Raw genomic sequence first — 27212 nt, forward strand, 5'->3', positions numbered from 1 at the left:
GCGTCATCGCTGCGCGAGCTGGAGTTTCATGGTGGAATATGGACCGTGTTAGCTCTGCCCTAAATTGGCATTCTCCCTAATCGTCCCTAATGGGGATGCCCAAAGAAAGAGTCCACCAATATCTCTGACTATGATTCAAGTATCATCCTGTTAATGTTGGTCACCATATCCGTACATCGACTCGATAGCTTATACAGGGTTGTTGTAGTACACGAGACTGGAGTTCACGTGGGTTTGGCCATGCAATGCGCGGTTGATGCTCAGTCTACCTATGATTATGCCAATAAATAACTGATTATAGCTTTCAGATAGTTGATGATATTTTCAAATGCTGATACTCTTCGCTTTCTAATGTATTGATTCCCGTGGTAGGAAGAGCCCGAGATGACCTGTTACAATTCCGTCCGTTTCGCTAGAACACCATAAAAGCAACAGCCATCGGTTAATGGCCTGTATATACTACTGTAAGTGTTTAGTTATCACTTCTTATTTCTCAGAAGCCATTCCTTCATCCTACAAAACTACCCTCGGTGACTTCGGGGCATCAGGCTTGGCGCTTCATTATCTCATCCGTTTTGAAATTCCCCGCTCTGTTTTTTCTCTTGTTCAGACCGCTATCCGTCTAGATTTTGCCTTTTCAGCCACGAGCTTTATCTTCTCACCATGGCTGCACAGACAAGTGAGAAGCTGGAGAAGCTTGACCGTAAGTCTCATCCTGTCCCACCTTTTCTTATCGATCTGCATCAGGCTAAAATATACCCTCTTCCGCAGTGAACGGTCAGAGCGGCGACTCCGCCGCGGCCCCAGCGAAAGCGGGCCAAACAGAGGCCGGCGAGGCGGAGGACGATTCGGATGATGATGCAGATGATGCCAATGCTGCTGCTACTGGTGCGACCGACGGAGGTATGCATTAACCCTGTTCCCGCATTTCCTAGTCTGCCTCGGCGCAACCCCGCTGACCGGAGACAACGGATTGTAGCAGCCAAAAAGAAGAAGAAGCGCAAGCCAAAGAAGAAGAAGAAGGGCGGCGCCAAGGTGCAGAGCTCTCCGCCCCGGGTCCCGGTATCGAACCTATTCCCGAACGGCCAGTACCCCGAAGGCGAGATCGTCGAATACAAGAATGAGAACTCGTATCGCACAACCAACGAGGAAAAGCGCTATCTCGACCGCATGAACAATGACTTCCTGCAAGAGTATCGTCAGGGTGCTGAGGTCCACCGTCAGGTCCGCCAGTATGCGCAGAAGAACATCAAGCCCGGCCAGACCCTGACAGAGATCGCGGAGGGTATTGAGGACTCCGTCCGCGCTTTGACCGGTCACCAGGGTCTCGAGGAGGGCGACAACCTCAAAGGTGGCATGGGTTTCCCCTGTGGTTTAAGCATCAACGACTGCGCGGCTCACTACACGCCGAATGCGGGAAATAAGATGATCTTGCAGCAGGGCGATGTGATGAAAATCGATTTCGGAGCGCAACTCAACGGACGTATTGTCGACAGTGCGTTTACCATGTCGTTTGACCCTGTGTATGATCCTCTGCTTGAGGCAGTCAAGGATGCTACCAACACCGGTATTCGCGTATGTGGTTTTCATCCCCAAATCTTTAGGAACGGAACGATTTACTGACGGCCAATTACAGGAGGCTGGAATTGATGTCCGCATGAGTGACATCGGTGCCGCTATCCAGGAGACTATGGAGAGTTACGAAATCGAACTAAACGGGACTACGTATCCTATAAAACCTATCCGTAACCTTAACGGTCATAACATCGACCAGCACGTCATCCACGGCGGCAAGAGCGTCCCCATTGTGAAAGGTGGAGACCAAACCAAGATGGAAGAAGGTGAAGTTTTCGCTATTGAAACCTTCGGTAGTACCGGAAAGGGCTATGTGAGAGAAGACGTAAGTGGGATTTGCTGTAACGCAGCCGCATACTCAGGGGCTTACAATGACTTAGATGGAAACCTCTCACTATGCGCTGGTCCCGAATGCGCCTCAGGTTCCTCTACGGTTGTCGTCTGCTAAGAACTTGCTGAACGTCATCAACAAGAACTTCGGCACTTTGCCCTGGTGCCGTCGTTATCTCGATAGACTGGGCCAGGAGAAGTATCTTCTTGGAGTAAGTATTTCGTCATATCCTGTGTTCGAGTTCTCTGCTAATAGTGTCGCCTTTTATAGCTGAACAACCTGGTTTCGTCTGGAATTGTCCAAGATTACCCCCCTCTTTGTGATGTCAAGGGCTCGTACACGGCCCAGTATGAACATGTAAGTCCTATATTCAGTTCAACCGTAAGTTGAGGGTTCAAGCTAACTATAGCTGCAGACCATCGTGCTCCGGCCTACAGTAAAGGAGGTCATCAGCCGTGGAGAGGACTACTAAAAACAAATTGGATGCATCGAGCGATACACGGCTTTTTCTAGCCAAATACGAAGTAAAGACAAACAAAATAAACGAATCCTTACACACTAGAACTGCATATTGCTCTTGTAATCGCACTCCCGTCGATGGAATGTGGGGTTTAATGTGTATATCGTTTGGTGTATCCGATCCTCAATACTCGGGTAATGTGCTAAGCTTCCAAGCTGTAGTTTTTATGTGGTCTTTTCCCTTGGAGAAGGATGGTTCACCTGGAGACACTCGCAGGCGTCGAAGAATCTGTAACAAAGACAGAGCAAACAATGTAAAGACTCTAAGGGCATTGGCATTTCAGGGCTCGGAGTATTGATTTTGTATAAGCATCCATGTATAACACGTTTCTGACACTTTCCCTTGTATATCGTTATTGTAACGATACAAGTATTATTCTTTGGGATTCGAAGTGTATAGTAGCTTTGTATAAAGCCCAATCGCACTGTTCCAGATCCCTTGCAAGCTCTCAGAGCCAGGATTTGTAATGAGGGGACAATCACGAGGTGCAAATACGGTGGACTACTCAAGAGTCGAAGAGTGGCCGTTTAGTGGCAGTGGATGAGCGCCCCACGTGGAAGACGAACGTTCCGAGACTCGACTGAGCGACTCCCATGTTTCAATCGAACCACCACCCCTTCGCTGTTTTATAACCATAGACCATCCTACCGTTCCTGAGCTCGTTCCATGGCCTAAATTTCGCCCTCAACTTCTCCTTTCCGCAAACCCCCCCCCACCTCCTCCCACCATGACCTCGACAGTCGCAACCTCCGCTACACCGCAGCTCCGCGTGTCGGCCTCCAAGAACCTCCGCAAAGCGTCAAAACCAGATGACGAGGAGCCTTCGATGCAAGCCCCGTCCCCGGAGACGTCCTCAGTCGAGGACCACTTCTTCTGGACCTACACAGAGGAGCCGCACCGCTCAAGACGGCAAGCAATCATCAGAGCACATCCAGAGGTACCTCCGCCTTATCCCCGAGTGGCCACCACTTCATAAGACTTACCTTTTTGCCTTCGTCTAGGTGACCAAGCTCTGCGGACCAGAGCCATTGACCAAGTATGTGGTACTCGGAGTTGTCTCCCTCCAAATCTGCTGCGCATATCTTCTGCGCGAAACTTCTTTCTTCTCCTGGCGGTTCTGGTTGACGGCGTATGTGATCGGTGCGACCTCGAACCAGAACCTCTTCCTCGCCATCCATGAAATATCCCATAATCTAGCGTTCCGGTCACCCATGGCCAACCGATTCCTGGCTATACTTGCCAATCTCCCAATCGGAGTGCCCTATAGCGCCGCCTTCAGGGTATGTGTCCATACACCAGTTTGTCTCAAGGCAAAAAGGAAAAAAGCTGATTAAATTGCCATAGCCCTACCATCTCACCCACCACAAATCGCTCGGCGTTGCTGGCCTCGACACTGATCTCCCAACGGCTTTCGAAGCATTTGTTCTCGACTCTCTCCTCGGGAAGGCCTTCTTTTGCACCTTCCAGATATTCTTCTACGCCGTCCGTCCCATGTTCATCTACAGCCCGCCCTTCACCATGATCCACAGCATAAACCTAGTCATCCAACTCTCCTTCGACTACGCCCTAACGAAGTTCTGTAACGGTTCCCTTCTACCTGTCCTCTACCTCCTTCTCAGCTCCTTCCTTGCCGGATCTCTCCACCCCTGCGCCGGCCACTTCATCGCAGAACACTACTTCTTCTCAAAGCTCGACCACGGCACCGAGTCGCTTCAGGAACTAAACAAACAAGCCACAACAGGCGAAGGACAGCAAAAGGAACACCCGCTAGCCTCCCTTCCTCCACCCGAGACATACTCCTACTACGGACCCCTCAACATTCTCACCTACAATGTCGGCCTTCACAACGAACACCACGACTTCCCCGCCATCCCCTGGACGAAACTCCACACTCTCCACCGTATTGCCAGCGAGTTCTACGAACCTTTACCCTGCCACCGAAGCTGGGTCTGGGTCATCTGGACCTTCATCCTAGACAAGAACGTCGGTCCCTGGTGCCGTGTTAAGCGAGAACAAGGCGGCCGTATCGTAGGTGGCGGCGGCGGCGGATCTAACGGCCGAGCGGGCGAGAGTGCCTACGCTGGACCCGACGAGGCCGGTGATGGTTGGAAGGAAAGCGAGATTCAGAACTGAAGTTTACATTCTCATCTTTTCTCGTTCTCTGGTTTATCTACTGTTTCGATTCCTCTCTCCGCGCTGAGCTAATTTGGGGTTAACTGGGGTACTTTGCGCGCTCTCTGCTATGTACGCTATCTGATGAATGTCTTCATAATTATAGACGAGATGGTGTCCTTGTCTAGGTGTGATCTTTTCAGGTGTATATACAAATACAAAATGAGATAATGTTTGATCTGCAACCTACTTGTTCCAAAAGAAGCATGTTTCAAGAGGTATAAACTATCAGTAACATTATCGTTATTACTTAGGAAACTGCCTGGCTATCAATGCGTAAGTTTCGTCTTAAAACTGATACTCGCTTGTAAAATGATATTCACATTAGGTTTCAACAATCAGACAGAGAAGAAAGCGTAAGAGGCGACAGATTAGCCATATACGCCATCAATATTGACGTGTGAGGTACTAAAGACGGAGGGTTCCTTGGGGATTCCACCGCATAACCCCGCGCCTTCGCTGAGCGTGTTGAGCTTATTTTCCGTCTCATACCCCTACCTTTGTTGTTTTTTTTATGGTGTCATGAGGTCGGGGGTCATCATAATAACGACGCGAGGCGACGGTGTTCGAAACAAACAGCTGCGCAGCATAACAGAAGGGAAAGAAGCTTGGACGTAAGTTGGTGACAAACAAGGAGATTGAAAGACAGGCAGCTCAGAATGAACACAAGTAGTTTGTAGACGTAGGAAATAGGTATTGGGCAACGATGAAAAGACAACACAGGGCTAGAAGAAGAAATAGGCGATCAAGAAGCTTAGCAAGCATAGACCTGCCACCATCTTTACCGGCACGCCTGCCTCAACAGACTGGGTCTGCTGCGCAAGGGCGGCCGGCGACTTCTCGCTCTCGCCGCCAATCTTCCGTTGCCTCAGGCCTTGGTCTGCGAGTTTATCTTTCAAGCGTTGAATCTGAGCGTTGGCATCCGATAGTCGAGCCTCATACTCGGAATTCGATTTTCCCCCGCTCGCCGTGGGGGATGTTGCGAACGCCGCTTTGTTGTCGTTAACTTGTGGAGTTGGATATTCACGTTTGGCACTCTCGTTGAAATCCGGAGCGGGAATGGGGGACGAGGCGTTGGGGCTTTTTGCAAGTCCAGCGGCGGGTGTCTCAAAATCTCCTTTCGGGGAAGAGTAGGCGGGGAGCTCATCGTCTTGGGCGTTCTACGTGCGACGGGCATAAGTATGAGGTAAATTCAAGAATTCCTGTGACGGGGTACTTACCGTGCCATTGGTATCCGCTTGATCATCAACTGATAGTTCTTCTGGAGCGAGCCAAGTTACTCGTATCTTGCGCTCCTGTACAGCTGATTTGGTGGCTTTCTCGAACTACATGTTGGTTAGACAAGATCCCGGGAAACGGATGTCAAACGAACGTACAATGGAGCTGACATTGGCGAATTCCATATCTTTTGTGACTGCGACAGTTTGGACAAGGAACTTGTCCTTGCACTTGGCATCAGGGGCCGGTTCGTCCTTCATGGCCTGTAGTAGCACTATCCCACATTATCAGCCAATATGTCCAATAACAACGTTCGATTTACGTTGTCCTACCCTGGACTTCCACATGTTTTCCCGGCTCTATCCGCCCCGAGTTTGGTCGAACGCAGTAGCTAAGCGCAGTTTAGTATGGATTCAATTGTGCGGCAGGTGGGAACGGTCACGTACTGTTTGGGGGCGGTGGTTTTGACCTGTTATATGCGATGAAGTGTTAGAGCGTAACTGATGACTTCAGGGGTACAACAAGGTACCATACCTTAAAGACAACAGCATCGGGGTTGTTGTTGGTGAGGTGTAAAACCTGGCATATTTCACGGTTGAAGGGGCCTGGGCCGGGGGATTAGTTCGCGGAAATCCACACAAATGTTGATATATTAGACGTACGTTTGAACCCAAGCTCCGGGGGGTCGAGAAGGATAGACATCGTGAGTATAGGGTATGGACGTATTCGCTAAGTGGGAAGAGGGCACAGAGGCTTGGGTCGTTTCACAGGCCAAATCAGCCCAAAAGTAACGGATTGTTTAGAGCAAGGGGAACCCAGCAGCAAGACCTGAGGGCGACGCTGATATCTGACGACGAGACGACGGGGTTGAGGTAGCGGAGACAGCGACAACGGGTACAGGGAGTTGGAGACCAGCAGCGTTGGCAGTTATTGTTTGAAGCCAAACGCCAGAGATCAGGCGCAACCAAATTAATTGCTGAGGGAAGAGCGTCGCGGCCGCTGGTTGGGCCGGGGCGCTGACTCAGCCAATTCTGTCGGGTGAAGTCATCATCAGTGCCAACACGCTCGTGATTTGTTGTTTAACAATCAACAGGCTGATTTCTAAGGAGTATATACTTTGTATTCCTTGCAACCCTTAATATCTGTCTCTTCATTGACTATGATACTCCTATCTTTCATTGTTATGGCTGCATAATTATGCCAGTCTACCGTGTTCTCGGAGCCACCTGTCGACATCCTCGGGACTACTTGAGCACAATCGGTTCATCGTCAACCGTTCTCTGGTCCCTGAACATGTGATAAGGAATTCGGTGGCTTCAAGTTCCTGAACAGTTTGCTGTGGCTGCCTTGATCTGCTTATTGATTGTTATTCTAATCGGCGCCATTCAATAATCACACTCTAAACCGCCTTATCAACTCCCAAACTGTGCACATTTATTGTCGGCAATGTCAGTTGGCAGACCCTAAGATTCGAACACGGTTGATGGTTAGTGAACATGTTACAGCAAGCGTCCTGTCCTCCAGCTACGGAAGCATGGATGGATTGCGGGCTTGTGTTGGATCCAGGCCTAGTTTGCGTTTCAAACCCTCCACTATCCCATAAATTATCCAGATGTGGTCCAGATGCTAGCCTAGGGCCGTTGTATACACCGGCCCTTGTTTGTGGGCTCATATGGCACCACACTCGTAGACACATGACATTTTCTCTTGCGGGGGCGTAGTCTAGACCGACAAATCATACTCGCATCGACGTCTTAATTTAAGCAGCCTCATTTCTGAAAGAAGCTTCCAGAATGTTGCCGGATTGATGTGCGACGCCTGTTGACACTTGACGAGGGCGAGGCACAGATCGAGCGGGTCATCCCGCATTCGGTCCTCCGCCGATAGCTTCGCCCGGTACGTCACCCAACAACTTTCACACCTCACACCTACCGCTGCTCCGTTCACTAAGACCCCATTCTCAGCGCCCAATCATTTAAGCTCATCAAGTACTATTTAACCGCTTCTCACATTCCTTAGGCCACTTCCCGGCCAGCCTACTTGCCTTTAAAGGCTTCAACCTCGAACCACCCCACTCTCCGCGGCTGCACACCCGTTCTGACCTCATCAACCCATCGATCGGTCCAAAATGGCTACCTCAGATTTAGATCAGCTCATTGAGATGGGCTTCGATAAAGACCGCGCCGAGTTGGCCGTGAAAAAGAATGGCGGGCGTAAGTGTTCTCTTCCCTTGCCTTTCCATTCCGACAAATCATGCTAACACTAATCGCTATCAACTCACAGTCCAAGGAGCACTCGAATGGCTGGAACAAACTCAAGACAAATCGCTCGAAGAGATAAAGGCGGAAAGTGCAGGAGCCGGCGATGACGGAGAGGGGCCCGCACTCCAACCTGGTGAGGAGGCCCGCAGTTTGGTCTGCAATGAATGCGGGAAGAAATTCCGGAGCCAGGCACAAGCGGAATTTCACGCTTCAAAAACCGAACATGTTGATTTTGCCGAGTCAACGGAAGAGATTGCGCCACTGACCGAGGAGCAAAAGAAGGCCAGACTCCAGGAGCTCCGGGAGAAGCTGGCAGTCAAACGCGCGGGCCAGTCAGAGCAGGACAAGATTGAAAAAAAGCGGAATGAGGTATGTAGGACTGAAAGCCGTGTCGTTGAAGCTTGCTAATAGGGCCTTTGCTTAGGAAATTCGAAGAAAGGCCACCAAGGAATCCCAGGACGCCAAGGAGGAGCTCGAGAAGAAACAGAGAATGAAAGAAGCCGCCAAAAAGAAGCAGGAGAAACAGGATGACATCGAAGCTAAGCGTCGTGTCAAGGCCAAGATTGAGGCAGATAAGGAGGAGCGCCGACTAAGAGCCGAGCGTGAAAAGGCTGAGCGTGCTGGAGTTGCGCCTCCTAGTCAACCAGCCGCTGCACCAGCACCAACAACCTCAGGTCCAATCGCGTCTAAACCAGCCTCTGCTTACACAGAAGCTCGTCTCCGTTTCCAGACGCCGAAGGGAAATGTCATGAAGACAATGCCGGTCGAAACCACACTATTCGAAGTGGCCGCGGCTTTGAAGTCAGAGGACGGGATTGATGTGACCAGTTTCCGACAGAACTTTCCTAGAAAGGTGTTTGATTCCGAGTTCTTCGGCGAATCTCTCAAGGACCTTGGACTTGTACCTAGTGCTAGTCTGGTCGTCGAGTGATTCTAGGTTTACCCTAGACAAGACCCCCGGTCGCTATTAAAACCTATTATGAGAGGCTAGAACAATGTTACGAAGAATGCACGTCCAGATATGATCTATAAAGAACAGGCAATTGGTAACGTTGTGTAAGTTTCATAATAATGTAAAAACCATGGAATCTGATCAATTTATGCTTGAAAGTAACTTCAGTATCGTTCGTCCATACATGATGCATATCACGTGATCTCGTGACATCGCTGCGTATCTCGACGCGTCTCCACCCCAGAGCAGCTCCCACCTGTGTCTGGGATACCTTCCAACTAATGCAGCCCAGCGCCCCAGGAGCTCATGATACTCTATTATAGTAACCTATTCATATAATAACCATGCCAGCGTGAGTTTTACCAAATTTTCCCAGCCAACACACTCGATGAGCTTTGAGTAAGCTAACGCGTATCGCGTGCTCAGCGTCGGCGACCAGCATCGAGGTGGCCCGGCGAGCATCACAATGCCAGACGCAACAGGAGTTATCGCCAAAAACCCATTCGAAGAGGGTCCATCACGCCTGAACCAATATACACCCGATGAAATCGCGGCACTGCAAGCACGTCTAGATAAGAAACTAGGACCCGAGTACATATCCGCTCGGCCTGGCGCGGCGGGCCAGAAAGTACACTACCTCTCAGCGGATAAGTGCATCAACCTCGCCAATGAAGTATTTGGGTTCAATGGGTGGTCGAGCTCGATCCAGAATATTCAAATTGATTTTGTACGAGTGCCCCGTGATGATACGATCTCCCTCATGTTATAATACTCCCCCGTTATTGGGAACGCGTTGCTGATGAGATCCGTGGTTTTGCAGGTTGACGAGTCACCAAATACTGGAAAAGTCAGTTTGGGATTATCCGTGATAGTGAGGGTTACTCTGAAGGACGGAGCCTACCACGAGGTATGTACAAGTAACCCCACCCAGGCCACCTCTTTGCGGTCACAGGGTTGATGATCAACCCAATTCCAGGATGTCGGATACGGTCACATTGAAAACTGCAAGGGGAAGGCTGCCGCTTTTGAAAAGGCGAAAAAAGAAGCAACTACTGATGCCCTGAAGCGGGCTCTGCGAAATTTCGGCAATGTCCTGGGCAACTGTATCTACGACAAGGATTACATTTCCAAGGTCACGAAAGTGAAAACAGCACCGGTATTGGCTTTCCATCTTCTGCTTGATGTTCTTCATGATATTAACATACTCTGTAGTCGAAGTTAGACGTCAATGATCTGCACCGCCACCCCGACTTTGCTCCTATAAAGAAGGAGCCAGTGCAGTCAAAACCACTCCCAGAGGATGATGATCTGCCGCCTCGCCCGTCGATAGCAGCCAGGAACACGACAGCTCCAACCAACAACGTTTCTGACTACGATGCGGAATTTGGAAGTATGTTAACTTGATGCGTAACTAGTTCTCATCTCGCTGACTACGCCAGGTGATGTGTTCGATGAGGCCGACTTCAATGTTGGCGAAGGCGACAATCCAGATGAAATAGCACTAGATGCAGAGACCCAAAAGATGCACCAACCCCCAACCCCAATTGGGAGGCCAAACATGGCGCCAAAGCCCCCAAGCTATGCATCCGGTGCACCAACGAACGCTAATCCTAGTAACGTAACACCGTCGAAACCGGAACGACCGATGAGCCATCCTCCGCCTGGTAAGCAAATTCCTAATCAGGGCCCCAACAACCGACCGTACCCTATGGCAGCTCAAGACCAGTACGCAAACCAAAGACGGTCCGTACCGCCTCCAGAAACGCAAAGAACAGCATACCAAAACGGAAGGGCAATACCACCGGGGCAACAACGGGCTAGCCATGGCATTACCGCATCAACCGTCAGCGCGCAAGTTCCTATTAAACAGGAATATGGCTCGGGTGCCCAAAATCCCCAGGCGCAAAACATGGCTCCTCCAGGTACACCTGGAATAGACGGTCAAGCGCCCCCTGTTGTGGGGTTTTTCTCTGCTCGCGGAGTTGACATGATGCGGGAAAACCCTCGGAATGCAGCGGCCAACGCTCCAGTCTTTGACCCTCACGCCGAAAGCCCCTCAATTCGCAAAACCGCAGGCGTGGACCATACCAAGTCTTTGCCGGTATCAAGGCCAATGCTATCGAGCGGCGCATCACCAGCCCCAAACCAAAGCCGAGACTTCATTAATCCCTCCGCAGACATGCATAGGAAAATCGGTGTTCCCGGCGGAGCGGGTAGCCCCATGAATAGGGGACCATCAACGTCCTCTTATAGACCTTTAACACGACCAAATGTCGATTCGAAGGCGACGGCGAACAGCCCAGCGGCCAACCGTGGTGGATTTGGACCGCCGAACATGAACGGAAAGCGGCCACCTTTAAATGATGTGACCAATGCGTCCATGCCTAGCGGTAACGGGTCCACTCCTATACCTAATCCAAATGATCCGAAGAAAGTGAAATTCGACGGGTCGCTGCCTCCGCAACAGCAACCACGCAATCAACAACAACATTCATAACTTCGATCAACGCTTATACCCCTTTCGCGCATGGAAACGCTAGACAAGCTTATACCTATCCTGCATTATCATTAGCACTCTGTCTGCAAAGAATACCTATGCATTTCACGTTTAGGAGTATTGGGGAGTACGGACCGGAACCGGCGTCAAGGAGAACTGGGAAAATACATGGAATGGATCAGCTGGACTCAATTCATTCGCATGTTTCTGTTGTGTTAACTGATATCCAAGACATCGGACTGGATCTACTTTGATTCCCTCTTTTGCTGTTTCACGCCCGCTGTCGTTTAATTTGCTTTTGTTCTTGCCGTCTATATCCAGCCTGTCAGCGCTCTGATTATTCTTGCTGGTTGTTATGGTTTAGCTCGGGATAGAGAATTAGACATATATTGGAACTCATAACCTGTGGTACTTGAATATCTAAGGGTTGAATTAAGGGTGAAAAGGGGAAAATGCCCGCTTGAACACAACTGCCATTTGTAACTACTCTTAGGGCGTGCTACATAAGGTACCTGACATCCCAACTAGGCACAAGATGCTGTCTCTGGACGGATATGTTTGGATTGTTTACATCAGAGTGGCAGTGAAAGTGAGATTTCCAAATGCCACTGAACAAAATCCTGAAATCAAATACGAGCAAAGTTTTGTGGAGAAGATACCATCAGTTACAGAGTGTGGGGGCGCAGTGTCTTTTGAGATAAAGGGTTATCGTACGATTATGACAAAAAGAAAGTGTTAAGAGCAGGCGAGGGTATTACACTTACTAGAAACAACAAAAAAAAATAACACAATAGGAAAAAAGAGATGAAAGAAAGGATATTGACAAGATGTAGTGGGGACGGCTATAGAATCAGAGAAGCATCCGTCAGGTTGATGCATACCACATCTGTCTCCAGTCTCTCGTTCACTAATGAGGCTGGAAATGGAGACTCATCGAACTGAGCCTATTATCTAAATCCACTTGGGATCAGAATACCGTGAGGCTGAAAGCCCACGGCCAACTGGAGGTTTCTTTGGAACCGTGGAGCTTGAGTCTACTTTCGGCTTCGGTGCATAGATGGACTCCATCATTGAGGTTGTTTTTTTAGCAGTATTAACTGTGGCATTGGCTGTAGTACTAGGAGTCGGCGCATTCGAGGTTGTAATGCTGGCGGCCTTTTTCGCCGGCTCAAAGTGTGGTGCGTCCGGTGTGAGTGAAGAGCCTTTTGCAGGCGCTGGCTTACTAGCCACCTGGGCGTTTGGATCAACAATCTTCAGTGGCCGCGGAGCGGAGGTAGTGGGGAATGTAATTGGACCGAAATCAGGGGCAGCCGCTTCTTAAAAAAAAAAGAAAGAAAGGAAATGGGTCAGTATCACTTGGACTGAACAGCACGGATTATGGTCACTTACGAGCCAGGACGGATCCAGATACTGGAATGGTAGACGATGGCACAAATACAGAGGGAAATACACGACGTCCAGGAAGCAGGTGGTCACCGAAAAGGTGAGATTGCTCAGCCTTCCTAGTAATGGCCCCAGGCAGTAGATGGTCCCCAAGTATGGTACCACTGGAAACTCGCTGAACGGTTTCTCGGAATTCAGGCGAGATGGACTCAGCACGATTCCCTACTGGTGGTTTGTCTGCATTCGCTGGAACAATTGTTAATTCGCTCGACGCACATTCTGATTGGGGCTCGGTGATAACCTTCGGCGGCGTGGGCTGGAAACTCGTAGATGAATCGGTGGTAGCGTCAGACGATGACCGGTACTGCGTGAATGCCTTCGGCATGAATCGTGGTGCTGCCGCGTTCAAACGAGATTGCGAGGTAGGAGTTGAGATCCGAGCCTCTGATGTGTTGCGACTATGCGTCGGTGTAACTTCAATAGCCACAGAAACAGCGGCTCCGAGTTCCTTAGATTCAGGAACAGTTGGGGGAGTGTAAAACTTCTCGCTTCGGGTTGTCGTCCTTAACTTCGGTGTTCGACGTAGCTGGAGCCTGGACTCCAATTCCTTTTTACATTCAGTCAGTTTAGACAAAAATGTATCGGACAAAGAGGTGCGTTCTAAGAGCTCGCAAATTATATCGATCTCGCGTTGGTACTCTGCAGCGGTTTCCTCGTCATCTTCGAGATCAGTGGTAGCTTCTATATCACTCAACTCATTTGACTTCTGCTCTCTGGGTACAGCCCCGCCAAAGTCGAGCTTCCTGTTAACGCCTGCAAGAGTAGAAGGGGGGTCCTTTGGCTCGAGAAATTTCGTGAAGTCCAGCCCTTTCAATTCTTCCAAAGCTGGGCTCATTCCAGGCTCCGGTCCAGATTCTATTGATGTTGCAAAGCTCAAATCCAGGAGCATCCCGACAGCCTTCTGAGACCGTTGTATTGGGATGGGGGTCTGGTTTGTGCTTGGGTCTTGTGGTTTTGCATCCTGTCTTCCTTCTTCTTTGGCTTGGTTAGTTGTTCCAACTGATGGCACCTGAGACGTTTCTTCAGGAGAATCTAGGTCTGTCGAATCCGAACTCAAGCTATTATCAGACGATTCGGCCTCATTCACTCGCATAGGAAAAACTGCACGCTGAGTTGTGACTTTTTGGCTTAACGGTACTCCACCGGTTGGCGACTTTTGACGGTTTGGTTTAGACGGCGTTTCTGGGTTGAGAGACAAATCGCCTTTATGACGAACTTCCGCATCTGCGGGACCCTGAGCTTTCAGTTCTTCAGTCGGTGGTTTACCTGCTCTTTGGTTTCTTGTGATTAATTAGCAAAATCGGTAGAAAGGCACAGTGATGGTATAGACCCACGCAGTGACCATGCGAGCGGCGGCGAGGAAATTTTCAGGGCTGGAAATAGCTCGTGGGGGGAAGTTGCTACTGGTGTTTAACGCGTCAAAATGGTTGAGCCTGAACGAAAAAAAAATTCAACTTACAGAGGCCGTCTAGTTCTAATGAGTGGAGCATTTTGCGCACCTTATCAATGTTGCTGTTAGTTTCCTCACAGTAAGAGTCTCAGGTGTCAATCCCTTACTGCTCGCGGATCTGCCTGCTGGTTTCTTCCATACGCTGGTGTTATCCGAAGGGTTATTTCTATTAAGTGCCGGATCTAGCCCACTGCGGTTTCCAGGGGGATTAGGCATGGATTTCATAGTCATTGAAGAGGCCCTATTATTATGGTCAGAGAATCCATTATATTGTTGTCTAGTTAGAACACAGACCGTATAGGGCGTTTGTTCAACGTAGGAGTACGCAGCCCTGCTCCTGCTGCTGCTGATACCGACCTAGACGAACTGATCCGAGATGCATGTCCGATTTGCTGTACACTGCCCCCACGCATCATGCTGTCGAGCCGTAAACGGTGGCTTTGGCCATTCAAAAGGTGATCAAGGTCCTCTAGATCCGCCGTGTCGCCGATTTTCTTGTGCACATCTTAAACAATCATCAGTATTGTCGATCGGCCCAAATAAAATTGATTGTCATCTTACTGGCCCAACCCTCTAGTCGAGATTTGTTGGCTTCAGCAACTCGTTGCTCTTTTGATCCCTGTACGTTGGACCTCCGCGAGGCCTCAATCGCTTGCACTCGCATGTTATTGAACCCACGATCGACTGTGGAAATGTATTCTCTGCGAGCCGTCCCTAGGTCTGCCTATTATGTTTAGAAATATCGTTAGTCCAGGAATCCCCGCCGTCTTATTTAGCACAGAAGGGAAAGATCTGACATACCTCTTGCAGCCTGTTGAGACGTTCATTTGATGTTTCGGCCATATCGTACGTCAAAACAACCCGAAAATGAAGAATAAGAGAATGGGGTAGATAATTAGTACGATATGGTTAATGACGCCTTCAGAGCGTGATAGGGTGGGCAGGTTGGTCAAGTAAGACTCGAGATGATCTGGGAAAAGGGAACTTGTTCTCCAGGCCTCAGTCTCCGCCCAAGCAAGTGGAAGAAGCAAAATGGAAAGCTACTTAGAACAGGGTTTGCAAGTCAAAAACGATGTCAGTTGGGGCTCGCCCCTCTCTCATAGGATGTGTTAGGCTATACCTCACACTGTAGTGAATGCAGGCAATACGTCAAAGTTTCCATAAAAGAGGGTTTGAAATTAGAACCAAGCAGAATAGTCCTGGGGTGTAGCAAATTAAAGAAAACAAATGTAGGAATTGGGTTCAGTGGTGGGGTGTGAAAAGCAGTGAGAGCTGGAGGGAAGAAGGATTCCATTGGGGCGTTGTTGATTGAGGTGCAAACGGGCGCTGCAGAAGAGCACAATCCTCCGACGGGGTTTTCTGTTTGCCTGATCCATGAAGGCAGACATCATATTTCATTTTTGAGAGTCGATTTCCTCCCACATCCAAAACTGTCCAATTTGTTTTGGTCATAAGTAGTCGGCGCACTGGATGCTCGAATGAAATTGTAATTGGGCTTGCACATTAGCTCAAACTTGTCAATGTCTATATGTACATTTAGTCATAGTCTATTGCAGGTACGATTACAGGGAAATCGCCGTTCAATGTAGATTGGAGTAAAATCTCCAACGTTTAGCTGCAGGTTGCTGCGCCGCCTTCATCTATAGGAGCTTATGCATTAGCTGCTGCCTGCCGTGGTATACAAGGGTGAAATAAACTTACTCTTGATCATCTTCCCAACTGCTTGTATGAGACTAACGCCCATGACCGTAAATCCGAAGGCAATGCATACATACGCCGGAATCTTCTCCTTTCGGGACGCATTGCTTAACTTAATATAGCATAGTGGAGGGAAAATGTACGCCAGTGTGGCTGCACTTGTCGCACCGATCAATTCAAAAACGGCTCCCAGGTCGCAGGTTAGCAGTGCCATAGCTACAGATGTTACCACCAAGGCAGATGTGAATATCAAGTGCCGATTCATGTTGAAAGGCTCTTCAGGAAAGTAGTAGGTTGTCATGACTTCCCTGCATACGAATGCTTCTAACGGTAACGTAGTAAGCATGTTCAGTCCAAAGCAACTAGATAGGAGCGTTAGCCAAAACTAGCCAGTGCTTCTCAGGTAGGTCAGGTTTCTCACAGCCGCGCTATGTTAATCAGGATATTATCAGACGGAAAATTATTGAGTACATTCCCTTGGGTCTCTGAACCAAAGAAGAGGAAGCCGGACACACCCATGAGGAGGCACATTAAAAGGGACACGCCGGTCGAGTAATGGGTAACCGTCGCAAATCGATCCAAGGTTGGTTTTTTCAGTGAGCCATAGATCAAAAGGCTGTTGTGGTCTTGATACTGTCAGTTTTGGACGACTTATCAGAGTGTGCTACATACGGCAAACAAACGCTATACATAGTTAGTATTTAATAGCTAAGCCCAATAACAGCCGAGTCATACCAAAAGAGATTACTCCAACAGCCTGGAAGAACCCAGAGTTCAGAAAAAGTAGGCTCTTCACATCACCGCGCGACTCGGGTGATACGCGAAAGCCCTGGGTAAACACAGCAACAACAATGACTGCCATACTTAATAGGGCCAGAGTCGATGCTTTCGCCAACTGTTCAAGGGTCAGTAATAGAAACATAACCAAGAGTGGGGTCAAACCTTGGCAATATCCCGATATAGTGATAGTGGATACGAGATCCCCAGGACTAGAAGTACAATGATAGCTCGTCTATCGGTGAGAAGCCAAAGAAATGACATGTCCCGAAGAGAGGGAAATAGAGAACTTAAGACATGCGGTATAGTGTCCCCGACAATAATACAAAATGCAACCATACCACCAAACGCAAACGCCCACTGGGCGACAGAAATGGCGATTAGACCAGACTTTCCGAAACAATGCTGCATCGTTGCTTGGAAGGAATCTGCGCCGCTCAGTTTCGAGTTGACTACTATCAAGTGGATAGTCCAGTCCACCGTGACCGTAAGGCCGACCAAAAGGAGTATGCCCATCACCATCCCTGATTGTTTCAGGGCATAAGGCTGGCCTATAATACCCGCCCCGATAATGCTGTTTGCCATGTTCATGAACGCCATCTTCATTCCGCTTCGAGGCCTCGCGCTCTCCAAATGCTCTTCGGGAAAGAATTCTTCAGACGTAGCAAGCGTTACGCTGGGGGCCTCAATGTTCGTTAGGAGGGGGATTCTTTGTCCAGAATGACGTCGCCCCGAACGGCCCCTGTCAGCCCCAGCATAGTCCTCCTCGTCGAGCCAAAGTTCTTCGGAGTCACGATTGACTCCATTCGTATGGCTCTCATCCTCAGTATCATCCTCGATATCGAATCTCACGCGATTCTGAGTACGGGGAGTGCGACGCTGGCCGTCTTGATGCGGCGATGCGGTGGACCGAGACGGCGGTTCATCGGGGGTTGAAGCGCCTATGTCAGACTGACTGGCATTGTTTTGTTCCTCACTTGACAAATCCGGGAGGAGTCGCTGCGATTCCAGATCGGCAGGACCATGAGCTTCGGCCGAGGAAGATTGTTGTCTCTCATCACCAGGCATTGCTGATTTTGAGAGTCTTGACGGCGATCATGAAACTGATTGAGCTGGCTGAAAGACGTCAACCTACATATGTTGCACGTGATGACGCTTATCGATAAGCCTCCTTCAAGTATAGTGCGGAGTACATCCCAGTGTTTACTCCGACTACAAATACAATGTGCATGAGAATTCGAGACAGTGCTATGTTAGCGAAATTAAACCGATTCAATGTGTTTATATTCTTCGTGCCTCAATTATCACATATCTATGCTTTTTTTTTTTTTTTTGGATGTTTTAGCACCTAGACCCGTCCTTTCGACGTAAGATCCTAACGGTGCTAAATGATCCAGAAGGTATGGGAGTAGGAAGTACCGCGAATCAGGCTTTTCGACCCTGTATATATATATATCTATGTTTTCACTCGGTACTCCCAGTTATTTTGCCTGTTGCGTTGGGGGTGTCATGGGGGCTAGATACCCGTGGAGTGGAAATCAAATTATATTTCGTGACTCCAGGTCTTCGTGCTACTTTTCGCCTTCCGCCTCCCCATCTTCCTGGTGAAAAATGGCCATCCATACACGCGCTTTCTTATCGTCTAGAAAGAGTGTATATCATGGACTATCCTATTAGTCTTGGACAAGAAGTCTTTTCTACTCCAGTCTCAGACTTGACATTGTCTTTACAAGCCTCTGCGTCGGTACTGCTACCACCGGGAAGTCCAGTTCTACGTGATTCAGAGCACCTCAAACAACTTCTGTGTTGCGGCGAAATCTGGGTGTCTCAAGCACCTGAGCTCAAATTCAATATACGTATTGCTTTCTTGGCCGATTTGCATCCATCGTTCAGCCATTTCGTATCTCAGCTCGGCGACTCCACCTGCAGAGCGAAGGTATGTCTAGATGAGAACCATCCTCACACCGGCCCTTCATTAATAAAGCTCGCCAAAATCAGATTTGGACAGATCTAGAGCTCGTTGTTCTCTACAAAAGTTGCATCTTCGAACCCGGCCAGGGTCGCTCCACCTATGTTCTTTCTTTCGGCATACAAAAGCGACTTGGACCTGCAGAAACGACGAAGGCGCTGAAACTGCCCAAGATCTTGAGGGACCACTCTGATGCAATACCTCCGACCAATATACCCACTGTGCGATTGACCTCCATTGACGTCCTCCTGGAATATACCCACATTTACAAACAATGTTTGAAAGGGTTTCAGCAGTTTAAACCACACGGCAAAAGCGACGATATAATACAGTCGGCTGAATTTGGCGATTGGGATTGGGATGGAGCACAATACGCACAAGAAAACATCTTAATATTTACAGATACCCATGGCCCAATACTTGAACACGATTTCGGAAGGAGTAATGCAGGATCCGAGCAATTCAACCATTCAACATCCGTATCTTCTAACTCTTTAGAGTTCAGCGCATTGTTTCAAGAAGCACTTATGGTGCTAGTGCTTGGAAGTGTGGTGCGGAGACGCAATAACTCCGAAACAAAGTTGGATGGCTTCCAGAGCCTATCCAAGGTAGCCCCAGGTGTTTTTAAACCCGGCTATAGTGAGGTGAGCTTTCGACCCATTGTTACATGGAGAGGTGGGCGTATCAGACATGAATTAATACCATCTGTCTTGGAACCAGGCTATGAGCCAACGTTCTCGCTTGCTGCCCTCAATCGCGAAATCCTTAACCTCGATGTTGAATCTCAGCGACAACCAAGCTTTAAAGGAGAAGTTGGCCTCCGTCACAGCAGTACGTCAACCAGATTTGCGGCTCTCGAGCCCCATCAAAGGAGGCAATGACACAAAGGCCATACTGAAAATGCGACTATGGTCTATTGCTCAGAAAGGACTTTATCACGCACCTACGCCCAAGGGTTTGAGAGCTTCAAGCTCATTACCCATGGCGAGTCAAGACGAGCAAACTCAAGATGAAACGCTTCTCTCGGAAGCAATATTAGGAGAAACAGAGTATTTTAATGATAACTGCAATACCACTGAACCTGAGCTCGAATTTTATCCAGAAAGCAACCAATCTGAGCCTGAACTTGACCTTGGGTTCAACTTCGACGAGTCAGAACACAGTTCGAGCATGATAATATTCAATGACAACGAAACCGGACACCCGACGAAGACCCTGGAAGAGCATCGTTTTACCCACTCTCCTCATATTGCGCGCATGGAAGCAGACTGTCAAGCAACCTTGCCCTATATACGCACATTATCATTGCCAAACTCCGAAGACACCCAGACAGATCATGAGGGAATGCTTGATTTTGATACTAATCTCGTCGAAGTCATTCCAGCACTTTCGAGCCAAACTTCTTTTTCGTACAGTCCGCATTCGTATGCAAGGCCTCTAGTGGATCTATGTGACGACTATGATGACGAGATGCTCTGTGATGATTTATCAGCCTAAGCTCATCACCACGGAGCTGCAGTATCGGCTGGGTTATATATTTCATTTAGATTGTAGAATAATCTACGTGAATTGATGTGCTCATGGGACTCTTTGACTGATAAACCAGTTTGTAGAGAAAGTTAGGATAAAGAGACGGTGGGATGTAAAAACATAACATAGTGGCTGGCGATTTTCTTCGAGTATGACCTCGGTAGAACTAGCGATATGCCTAGAAAATAGTATATATCTAAATGGAAAGTAATACCTAAATGCTTAGGACACCACAGTTTGCGGTGTAGGGGACTTCTTTGGTTTCCGAAGACCTAAGCGCGATTTCAGACACAAATCATGATAGCAAACGCGGCAAACCCCACAACCTCAATCCTCTATGACTGAAATATTATCGCTTGAATGCCTTAAACTCCATACAGTAAATAGCGATCACAAAGGCTAATTTTATGCCACAAAGGCCGCTTCCCGTGTCCAGATAACCCATGAACTCCACTGACGCCACGCAATATGTACTGATGTCGATTAAACATTAACAAAAAAAAAAAAAAAAAGAAAAAGAAGAAGAAGAAGAAGAAGAAGAAGGGGCTACCTGTCCCGGCAGTTTGACAATATAGACCGGACTCTAAATTGGGAGTCAAGAAGCCACGCGGACATCGTTACGAGGAAGTTGAAACAGATTTTCCGGTGGGCCTCGATCCCTCTCAGCCCTAATATTGCCGTAGGTTCCAGATGGATCCCACGATTTTGCACCGCAAGTTTGAGCCAAGTGGGAGAGGTTCGAGGGGTCAAATGCCTCAATAAACGCCTCGTCCAGCGGACGTTGTTTTGGGCGGGAGAAACGGATGTACTCATCAACTATATCTTGCTTTTCCCACCCCTGGAGCTTGCGAAAGCAGCCAGTCACACACCCAGTACGATGCTAATGGCAATTAAGTTAGCCATTGAGGTATCACTTATAGTAGCTTTTGGACTTACTTTTCCTTTATTGCAGTGTATAAGCATAGGGTGATTGGCCTTGTCCAGCATTATCCTGAGAATGGTATTCACGACACCGTCTGGTGTTTTGACAGAAACGTCCTTATTTGCAATGAAGGGAATGCAGTGATGGTTGATGTCGTTCTCCTTCAGGAAATCCAAGTGGTTTTGCGGAAATGGTTCTTCGACCAGTGTACTTTTATAAGTCATGCATAAGCTTGTGGACCACAAGAGCAGTCAAAATCGACTTACATTATGGTTCGTAACTTAAGGACTTTGAGTGCTGGGAGATTCCAAGACTGAGGAAACGCGCTGCGATATATTCCTTTTGCAACCTCCCCAAAGTTCGCGGGCAATTCTGATTGTCCAACATCAGGCTCCTCCGACTCCAGCGGAGAAACCCTGATGACTGGCTTTTCGGCTATGCCCAACGCAACTGTTAGATGCAGAGACTGATACAGGACATCGACCAGGGAAGACCAACCTTGCTTAGTTTCGTCTGTGCTATTGGTGGTCTTATTTGTCAAAGGATGGGCCATTATGGTGGTCCTTCTGGAGTTATCAAGAGAGAGGCGAATAGGCATACTGCCCAGGTTCAGCAAACAACAATTCTGCTGAGATATTTCAAAAGACGAGGAAGAAGGCCGGCTCCAGGAAATCACGTCTCACTATAAAGTTGAAACAACAAGGGCAAAAAATTGATGATCTCGAGATAGACTGGAAAGTCTAACTGTCGAGTTGGAGGGCAGTCATGATGGGAAATAACGTGAATCAGCCGAACTGGATAAAACAGACGACAAAAGGGTTATTCTCTTGTTCACGGTCAGGAGCTTAAAATGTAGAGACCATGATGTGAAGCCAAAGATGCGGTGTTATACTAGGAGGTATCGGGGCGGTGAGGTGTGAAGCGAAGTAAACAAGCGCAAGCACTTGCAGAAAAAAAAAACCTCCGCATATGCTGTGCCTGGAAACAGGAGCAATTTAAGTAGAACATCAAGAATGCAAACCAAAGAGTCAAAACCAAAGATGTCGAGATTTGTGAGAGCAGGAGAATGAATAGCAGCCAAGCCGGCCGAAGTACAGCGGGCAACCAGAGAAAGGATAATGTTAGGGAAGCAGTATTCACATAATTAGCCGTGTCCGATAGGCTGAGTAGTGAAGTGCAGAGGTGGAACTAGTGAATAAGTTTTGGAAGGAGGCGAAAGAGGAAAGAAGGATCGCAGTACAAAGGCTGTTTTGCAAAAAGAAAGCTGTCTTTATCTAATAACACCGGAATCAATACATATGGGCTTTGGCTTTTGTAACGGTCCTGGCCTGATAGTGACCAGTTGCGCTTAATCTAGCTCTATACAGTGAAATGAAAAAGCGGACGACGGTTTTTATCCCTATCCACATTCGGCCCGAAGGACCCTCTATGCTTATGTGAGAAAGCAATAAGCCGGCCATGAAGAGCTAAGAAGCTTCCTCGCCGAGCCCGAACATCTTTATCGAATTGGTCCACGCACTGATGATAGAATCTTAGCAGCCGACGTAGCTCTCAAGGGAGTGGAATACTCACGCTTCACAAACCTCCTCCACTGTTATCCCCTTGACCCCGGCAATAACATGCGCAACCTGTGCAATTGCAACGGGCTCATTTCGGCCTTTGACCATGAGCCCCTTCTGCCATCTTTCTTTTTTGACTGCCTTTGGTAAAGGGGGCGCGCCGGTCAAAAATTTGGACGAGGCGTGCGACGGGCGGATCTCGCACTATAAATTAAAGTTAGCAACCAATCATAGGATTCTGAATGAGTAGTATAGTGACTCTTACCCATGGACCATCAGTTTCAATTTGGAGTCTGTCCAAGGGGATGGCCTTTACGACCTCCAGATTCTCTTCTGTTTTCAAACTGCACCCGTTGACTCCAATATCTAGGCCGAGCGCCACCATTCTGTTCATCTCTTCCAGAGTCCCTGTAAAACTATGGACGAGCCCTCGCTTTGGAAGTTTTTCCAGCCTTGGTGCCAGTAGCCTCTCAAAGTCTTCGCTGGCTGCGCGCGAATGCAAGAAAAGAGGCAGCTGAATTTCGACCGCGATTTCAAGCTGAGCCTCGAAATACTTAAGCTGCGGCTCCTTGGCACTTAAGAATAGTCTGTCGTAATCTAACCCAATCTCTCCGAAGGCAACAGCATGGCCTGCCTTCTTTGACTCCAAAGCTAGTGACCTCATTTCATCCAACAATTTTTCTGAACCACCAGGAAATTCATCAAAGTGCTTGGCTTGACAAGGATGAACCCCAACAGTTGCATAGCAAAATCCAGCTAGGGAGAGTTAGTCTTCGTGGTCTGTGAAGTAGTGACAGATGTTCACAACATACGGTATTTCTGAGCGATCTCGATAGCATGCTTCGACTCCTCTAAATCAGAGCCAGTTACCATGAACTTCTGACAACCCACATCTCGCGCGCGCTGAATAATGTCGTCTAAATCATCGTCGTGGACCTGTTTCCCGTGGTACTTGCCTTTGAATACTGGGTCACTCAGGTTGATTCCGATCTAAAATTTCAGAGCGTTGCGTTCTGATCAGCTTTCCGACGAAGAAATAACTGGACACAGAGAAGACGTACATCCACATATCTGATGGTTGTACTTGTGTCGCCCATTTTGGACAACAATGCAGAAGCCGAAGAATAAGTAGAGCTTTCCCGCCCGCAAAATGTGGGATAAAATAGAGAAGGCCGAATCGTATAAAACGCTGTTGAATCGTGAGCTGCGATCCAAACACAAGAAATAAAATGTATGATAGATGGCCCATCAGTACAGCCGCAATGAGGACATACCTTGACTATGTCGCCAAACAGTGACAGGTGGGCGCACCGTGTTTCTTTTGATAGCGCGGAAAGGAGACGAAGCTTTACTAATATTGCCTAAATTTCTGGAAGTGCTGTCTAATATGAAGGCCCCTTTCATTGGTAGTTTAGAGACCGAGCCGCTATGCGGTGTTCTACTGGGGATGAAGAGGAACAAGCATATTCAGAGGCTGAACGTTGCCATTTGTGCCTGAGTCTTGGCGCACAAGCCACTGTGGCTGGCACCCTCTGAGCATCTCGGCAATGATCCGATTCTTTGCTCGAAACTTGACCGAGACCTGGGTGATCTCTCCACCAGATTGGGTCCAAGTGCTTGACGTGCTACTTAATTCGTTCTTTGTGATTGGACATTACGCTTTCTCGATATTCCTCCTCCACAGGACCCTTGAATACGACATACCAATGGAGTATTCAAAGACATCAGGCGCCAGAGAAGAACTGCGGTGTCAAACACAAGCAAATAGCCTCAGACCGAGAACTTTCCGCAGATCTCAAATCTTTGAATTATCCTTGTATGGAGGGCCCAGTAAGCTGCAAATAATTGGGGCCTGCGGAGGAAGTCCCGCTGTGGACCTGCTGGTGCTACTCTCCGCATTTTCGCAGAGAAGTGCGGAGGTAAAAATGCGGCCTCGGACGCACTTGGCCCGAAGGGCAACTCGTATATCTTCGCATCGCTGCCCCGTCCCTCCACGTGTTCCTGCTTGATTTCTCTGAGGTGTCAATCAAGATTTCACTTCCTTTGAACCGACCGGCATTGTTCACCATCCGTAGATCGCGACATCAGCAAATGCAAGGATGGCGCAAGAAAACCTTCTATCTACCCATGAGATCTCGAGTCATAAAACGCCAGATGATTGCTGGATAGTGGTCGATAATCAGGTGTGGGATGTAACGGACTTTTTGGATAAACACCCTGGAGGACCCACGAGTGAGTTTCGCGTATCAAACCTGCAGCGCATCGTTGCTAATTGAAGCTTCAGTTATTTTAAAATACGCCGGTCGAGATGCCACCAAGGCGTACTCCGAAGTCCACAATCCTGGGCTTTTAAAGGCAGAGTTGGCGCCAGAGCAGTACAAGGGCAAGCTTGACGAGTCAACAATACACGAAGACTGGAACAAACAGCCGGCGAGTGAAAACCCCGAGGCGGTATGGGAGAATGACAAGCCGCCACTCGAAACGCTGATTAATTCACACGACTTTGAGCATGTGGCTTCTAGAACTGCTAGTAAAAAGACATGGGCCTTTTACTCAAGTGCTGCGACGGATCTTATCACGCGCGATGCAAACAAATCGTGCTTTGACCGTATCTGGTTTCGACCTCGGGTTCTGAGAAATGTGCGGTCCGTGGATACAAAATCCAAGGTTCTTGGGGTCGACCTCTCTATGCCATTGTTCGTTAGCCCTGCGGCCATGGCCAAACTCATCCACCAGGATGGTGAATGCGCGATCGCACGAGCGTGTGAGAGCAGAGGCATCATGCAGGGAGTACGTAATGGAGAGTATGTGGAAGGAGATTTCTAGCTAACCAGTGTCGGCAGATATCGAATAATTCTTCTTACACAATGGAAGAGCTCAAGAACGCCGCTCCTGGCGCAAGCTTCTTCTTCCAGTTATATGTTAACCGAGAACGCGAAAAGTCAGCAGCACTACTACGTCAATGCTCAGCAAACCCTAATATCAAGGCTATTTTTGTGACTGTAGATGCAGCATGGCCAGGAAAACGGGAAGCAGATGAACGAGTCAAGGCTGATGAGAACTTGTCGGTCCCAATGTCGCCATCGCAGGCAAAGAATGACAAAAAGGGAGGTGGATTAGGTAGAGTAATGGCCGGGTTCATTGACCCTGGGTTGACATGGGATGATCTTGTGTGGGTTCGGAAGCACACCCACCTTCCTGTATGCCTGAAGGGGGTCATGTCTGCAGATGACGCCATTCTGGCAATGGAGGCAGGACTTGATGGTATCCTGCTGAGCAACCACGGAGGGCGTAATCTCGACACAAGTCCACCATCCATTATCACCCTCTTGGAACTTCACAAGCGCTGCCCAGAGATCTTTGATAGGATGGAAATCTACGTGGACAGCGGCATCCGACGGGGATCAGACATCCTGAAAGCCATATGTTTAGGCGCAACCGCAGTGGGGATGGGACGCAGTATGCTCTTCGCAACCAACTATGGTCAGGACGGAGTTGAGCATCTGATCGATAGTAAGCCTGTCTTCCCCTTCTTTCTTACAGATTCCAAGCTTTGAAGGAACATGCTGACGATGCTAGTTATGCGAGATGAACTGGAAACCTCTATGCGCAACAATGGAATCATCTCGCTCGACGAAGCCGGCCCTCACCTTGTCAACACGGGAGATGTGGACCACCTCGTGCCCGACAGTCGTTTACACCCATATGCTCGGAAGATCGCCAGGGGCCGGAACTCCAGAGCATTAAAGCTCTAAAGTGCTTGGGCCAGTTCGATAAGAGTTGTGTGGTCGCATACCTAAAGCAGCGTCTCAGGTCTCGAGTTGGGAAATCTACCCAATAGAAGATAGTGATACAAATGGACCCCGCTTTGCCTCATCCCTGTTATTATTATGTTGCCTGAATAATGAGTCAATGACCATCTACTCCATAGCCAAGGGAAGTGGTGGAGCCCGGCAATTTTCAGATCTCCTAGCCACAATTTATATCTCAAAATGCGGCGTAAACACCAGCACGACAAGTCACGAGCCACGACTGCCAAAACCATGAGATGACGGGAAAAGCACCGCGGAATGCCAGGGAAACTCCGATCGCCGTCCCGCAGACAAAACAGTGCTCACGTGGCCCCATTTCACCGCCCCTCAACAAATGCCAAAACGAGGCTTTCCGCCATTGGAGATGACTGGCCAGCCGCAGCTCCCGGAAATAACACCAACAATCCGCCCTATTCTTCAATCTACACAGTAGATGTAATCCCCCGCCAACGAAAGACAAGGATCAGCCCATTTGCCTATCCACATTCTCGTCATGCGAAAAATCGTTGGCGTAGTTTCACCGAAA

General features: G+C 48.7%; 11 protein-coding genes across 11 annotated transcripts; 6 read left to right on the plus strand and 5 right to left on the minus strand.

The window, feature by feature from the left end:
* Positions 1-415: 415 nt before the first annotated feature.
* Positions 416-2760, plus strand: ASPSYDRAFT_51257 (methionine aminopeptidase 2). The gene is made up of 7 exons (XM_040848258.1): positions 416-703; positions 772-903; positions 980-1575; positions 1637-1900; positions 1956-2117; positions 2177-2263; positions 2322-2760. Exons 1-7 carry the CDS (start codon positions 664-666, stop codon positions 2376-2378), a joined length of 1338 nt encoding a protein of 445 aa, XP_040696948.1. The 5' UTR covers positions 416-663; the 3' UTR covers positions 2379-2760.
* A 393-nt stretch (positions 2761-3153) lies between these two features.
* ASPSYDRAFT_36696 (sphingolipid delta(4)-desaturase family protein) lies at positions 3154-4559 on the plus strand (the record flags this gene model as incomplete). Its single annotated transcript, XM_040845459.1, has 3 exons — positions 3154-3363; positions 3428-3706; positions 3771-4559. 3 exons carry the CDS (start codon positions 3154-3156, stop codon positions 4557-4559), a joined length of 1278 nt encoding a protein of 425 aa, XP_040696949.1.
* Positions 4560-5104: 545 nt separating this feature from the next.
* ASPSYDRAFT_51261 (putative integral ER membrane protein Scs2) lies at positions 5105-6575 on the minus strand. The gene is made up of 7 exons (XM_040848259.1): positions 6479-6575; positions 6351-6421; positions 6263-6285; positions 6149-6207; positions 5975-6090; positions 5819-5923; positions 5105-5758 (listed from the first exon to the last, which is right to left on the minus strand). The coding sequence occupies exons 1-7, from the start codon at positions 6516-6518 to the stop codon at positions 5324-5326; spliced, it is 849 nt and encodes a 282-aa protein (XP_040696950.1). The 5' UTR covers positions 6519-6575; the 3' UTR covers positions 5105-5323.
* Positions 6576-7944: 1369 nt separating this feature from the next.
* Positions 7945-9008, plus strand: ASPSYDRAFT_36698 (uncharacterized protein; the record flags this gene model as incomplete). Its single annotated transcript, XM_040845460.1, has 3 exons — positions 7945-8029; positions 8100-8446; positions 8502-9008. The coding sequence occupies 3 exons, from the start codon at positions 7945-7947 to the stop codon at positions 9006-9008; spliced, it is 939 nt and encodes a 312-aa protein (XP_040696951.1).
* Positions 9009-9495: 487 nt separating this feature from the next.
* On the plus strand, positions 9496-11526 carry ASPSYDRAFT_36699 (RAD52 DNA repair protein RADC; the record flags this gene model as incomplete). Its single annotated transcript, XM_040845461.1, has 5 exons — positions 9496-9756; positions 9850-9936; positions 10006-10185; positions 10242-10419; positions 10445-11526. The coding sequence occupies 5 exons, from the start codon at positions 9496-9498 to the stop codon at positions 11524-11526; spliced, it is 1788 nt and encodes a 595-aa protein (XP_040696952.1).
* Positions 11527-12477: 951 nt separating this feature from the next.
* Positions 12478-15262, minus strand: ASPSYDRAFT_137224 (uncharacterized protein; the record flags this gene model as incomplete). The annotated part of the gene is made up of 8 exons (XM_040840785.1): positions 12478-12842; positions 12916-14249; positions 14304-14372; positions 14429-14468; positions 14527-14660; positions 14714-14924; positions 14981-15143; positions 15221-15262. The coding sequence occupies 8 exons, from the start codon at positions 15260-15262 to the stop codon at positions 12478-12480; spliced, it is 2358 nt and encodes a 785-aa protein (XP_040696953.1).
* A 768-nt stretch (positions 15263-16030) lies between these two features.
* On the minus strand, positions 16031-17962 carry ASPSYDRAFT_162917 (putative amino acid transporter; the record flags this gene model as incomplete). Its single annotated transcript, XM_040843116.1, has 6 exons — positions 16031-16059; positions 16121-16479; positions 16539-16743; positions 16790-16801; positions 16853-17012; positions 17060-17962. 6 exons carry the CDS (start codon positions 17960-17962, stop codon positions 16031-16033), a joined length of 1668 nt encoding a protein of 555 aa, XP_040696954.1.
* A 259-nt stretch (positions 17963-18221) lies between these two features.
* Positions 18222-20443, plus strand: ASPSYDRAFT_51265 (uncharacterized protein). The gene is made up of 3 exons (XM_040848260.1): positions 18222-18830; positions 18893-19507; positions 19584-20443. The coding sequence occupies exons 1-3, from the start codon at positions 18555-18557 to the stop codon at positions 20358-20360; spliced, it is 1668 nt and encodes a 555-aa protein (XP_040696955.1). The 5' UTR covers positions 18222-18554; the 3' UTR covers positions 20361-20443.
* Positions 20444-20988: 545 nt separating this feature from the next.
* On the minus strand, positions 20989-21868 carry yphA (tyrosine phosphatase family protein; the record flags this gene model as incomplete). The annotated part of the gene is made up of 4 exons (XM_040850106.1): positions 20989-21273; positions 21330-21525; positions 21582-21750; positions 21814-21868. 4 exons carry the CDS (start codon positions 21866-21868, stop codon positions 20989-20991), a joined length of 705 nt encoding a protein of 234 aa, XP_040696956.1.
* A 584-nt stretch (positions 21869-22452) lies between these two features.
* ASPSYDRAFT_51267 (3'-5'-exodeoxyribonuclease) lies at positions 22453-24296 on the minus strand. The gene is made up of 6 exons (XM_040848261.1): positions 24149-24296; positions 23936-24063; positions 23687-23864; positions 23140-23630; positions 22888-23078; positions 22453-22833 (listed from the first exon to the last, which is right to left on the minus strand). Exons 2-6 carry the CDS (start codon positions 23969-23971, stop codon positions 22782-22784), a joined length of 948 nt encoding a protein of 315 aa, XP_040696957.1. The 5' UTR covers positions 23972-24063; positions 24149-24296; the 3' UTR covers positions 22453-22781.
* Positions 24297-24973: 677 nt separating this feature from the next.
* ASPSYDRAFT_94975 (FMN-dependent alpha-hydroxy acid dehydrogenase) lies at positions 24974-26629 on the plus strand (the record flags this gene model as incomplete). Its single annotated transcript, XM_040853052.1, has 4 exons — positions 24974-25106; positions 25159-25664; positions 25718-26387; positions 26454-26629. 4 exons carry the CDS (start codon positions 24974-24976, stop codon positions 26627-26629), a joined length of 1485 nt encoding a protein of 494 aa, XP_040696958.1.
* Between the last annotated feature and the right edge of the window lie 583 nt (positions 26630-27212).

Source organism: Aspergillus sydowii (assembly GCF_001890705.1).
Source record: "Aspergillus sydowii CBS 593.65 unplaced genomic scaffold ASPSYscaffold_17, whole genome shotgun sequence".
Lineage (NCBI taxonomy): Eukaryota > Fungi > Ascomycota > Eurotiomycetes > Eurotiales > Aspergillaceae > Aspergillus > Aspergillus sydowii.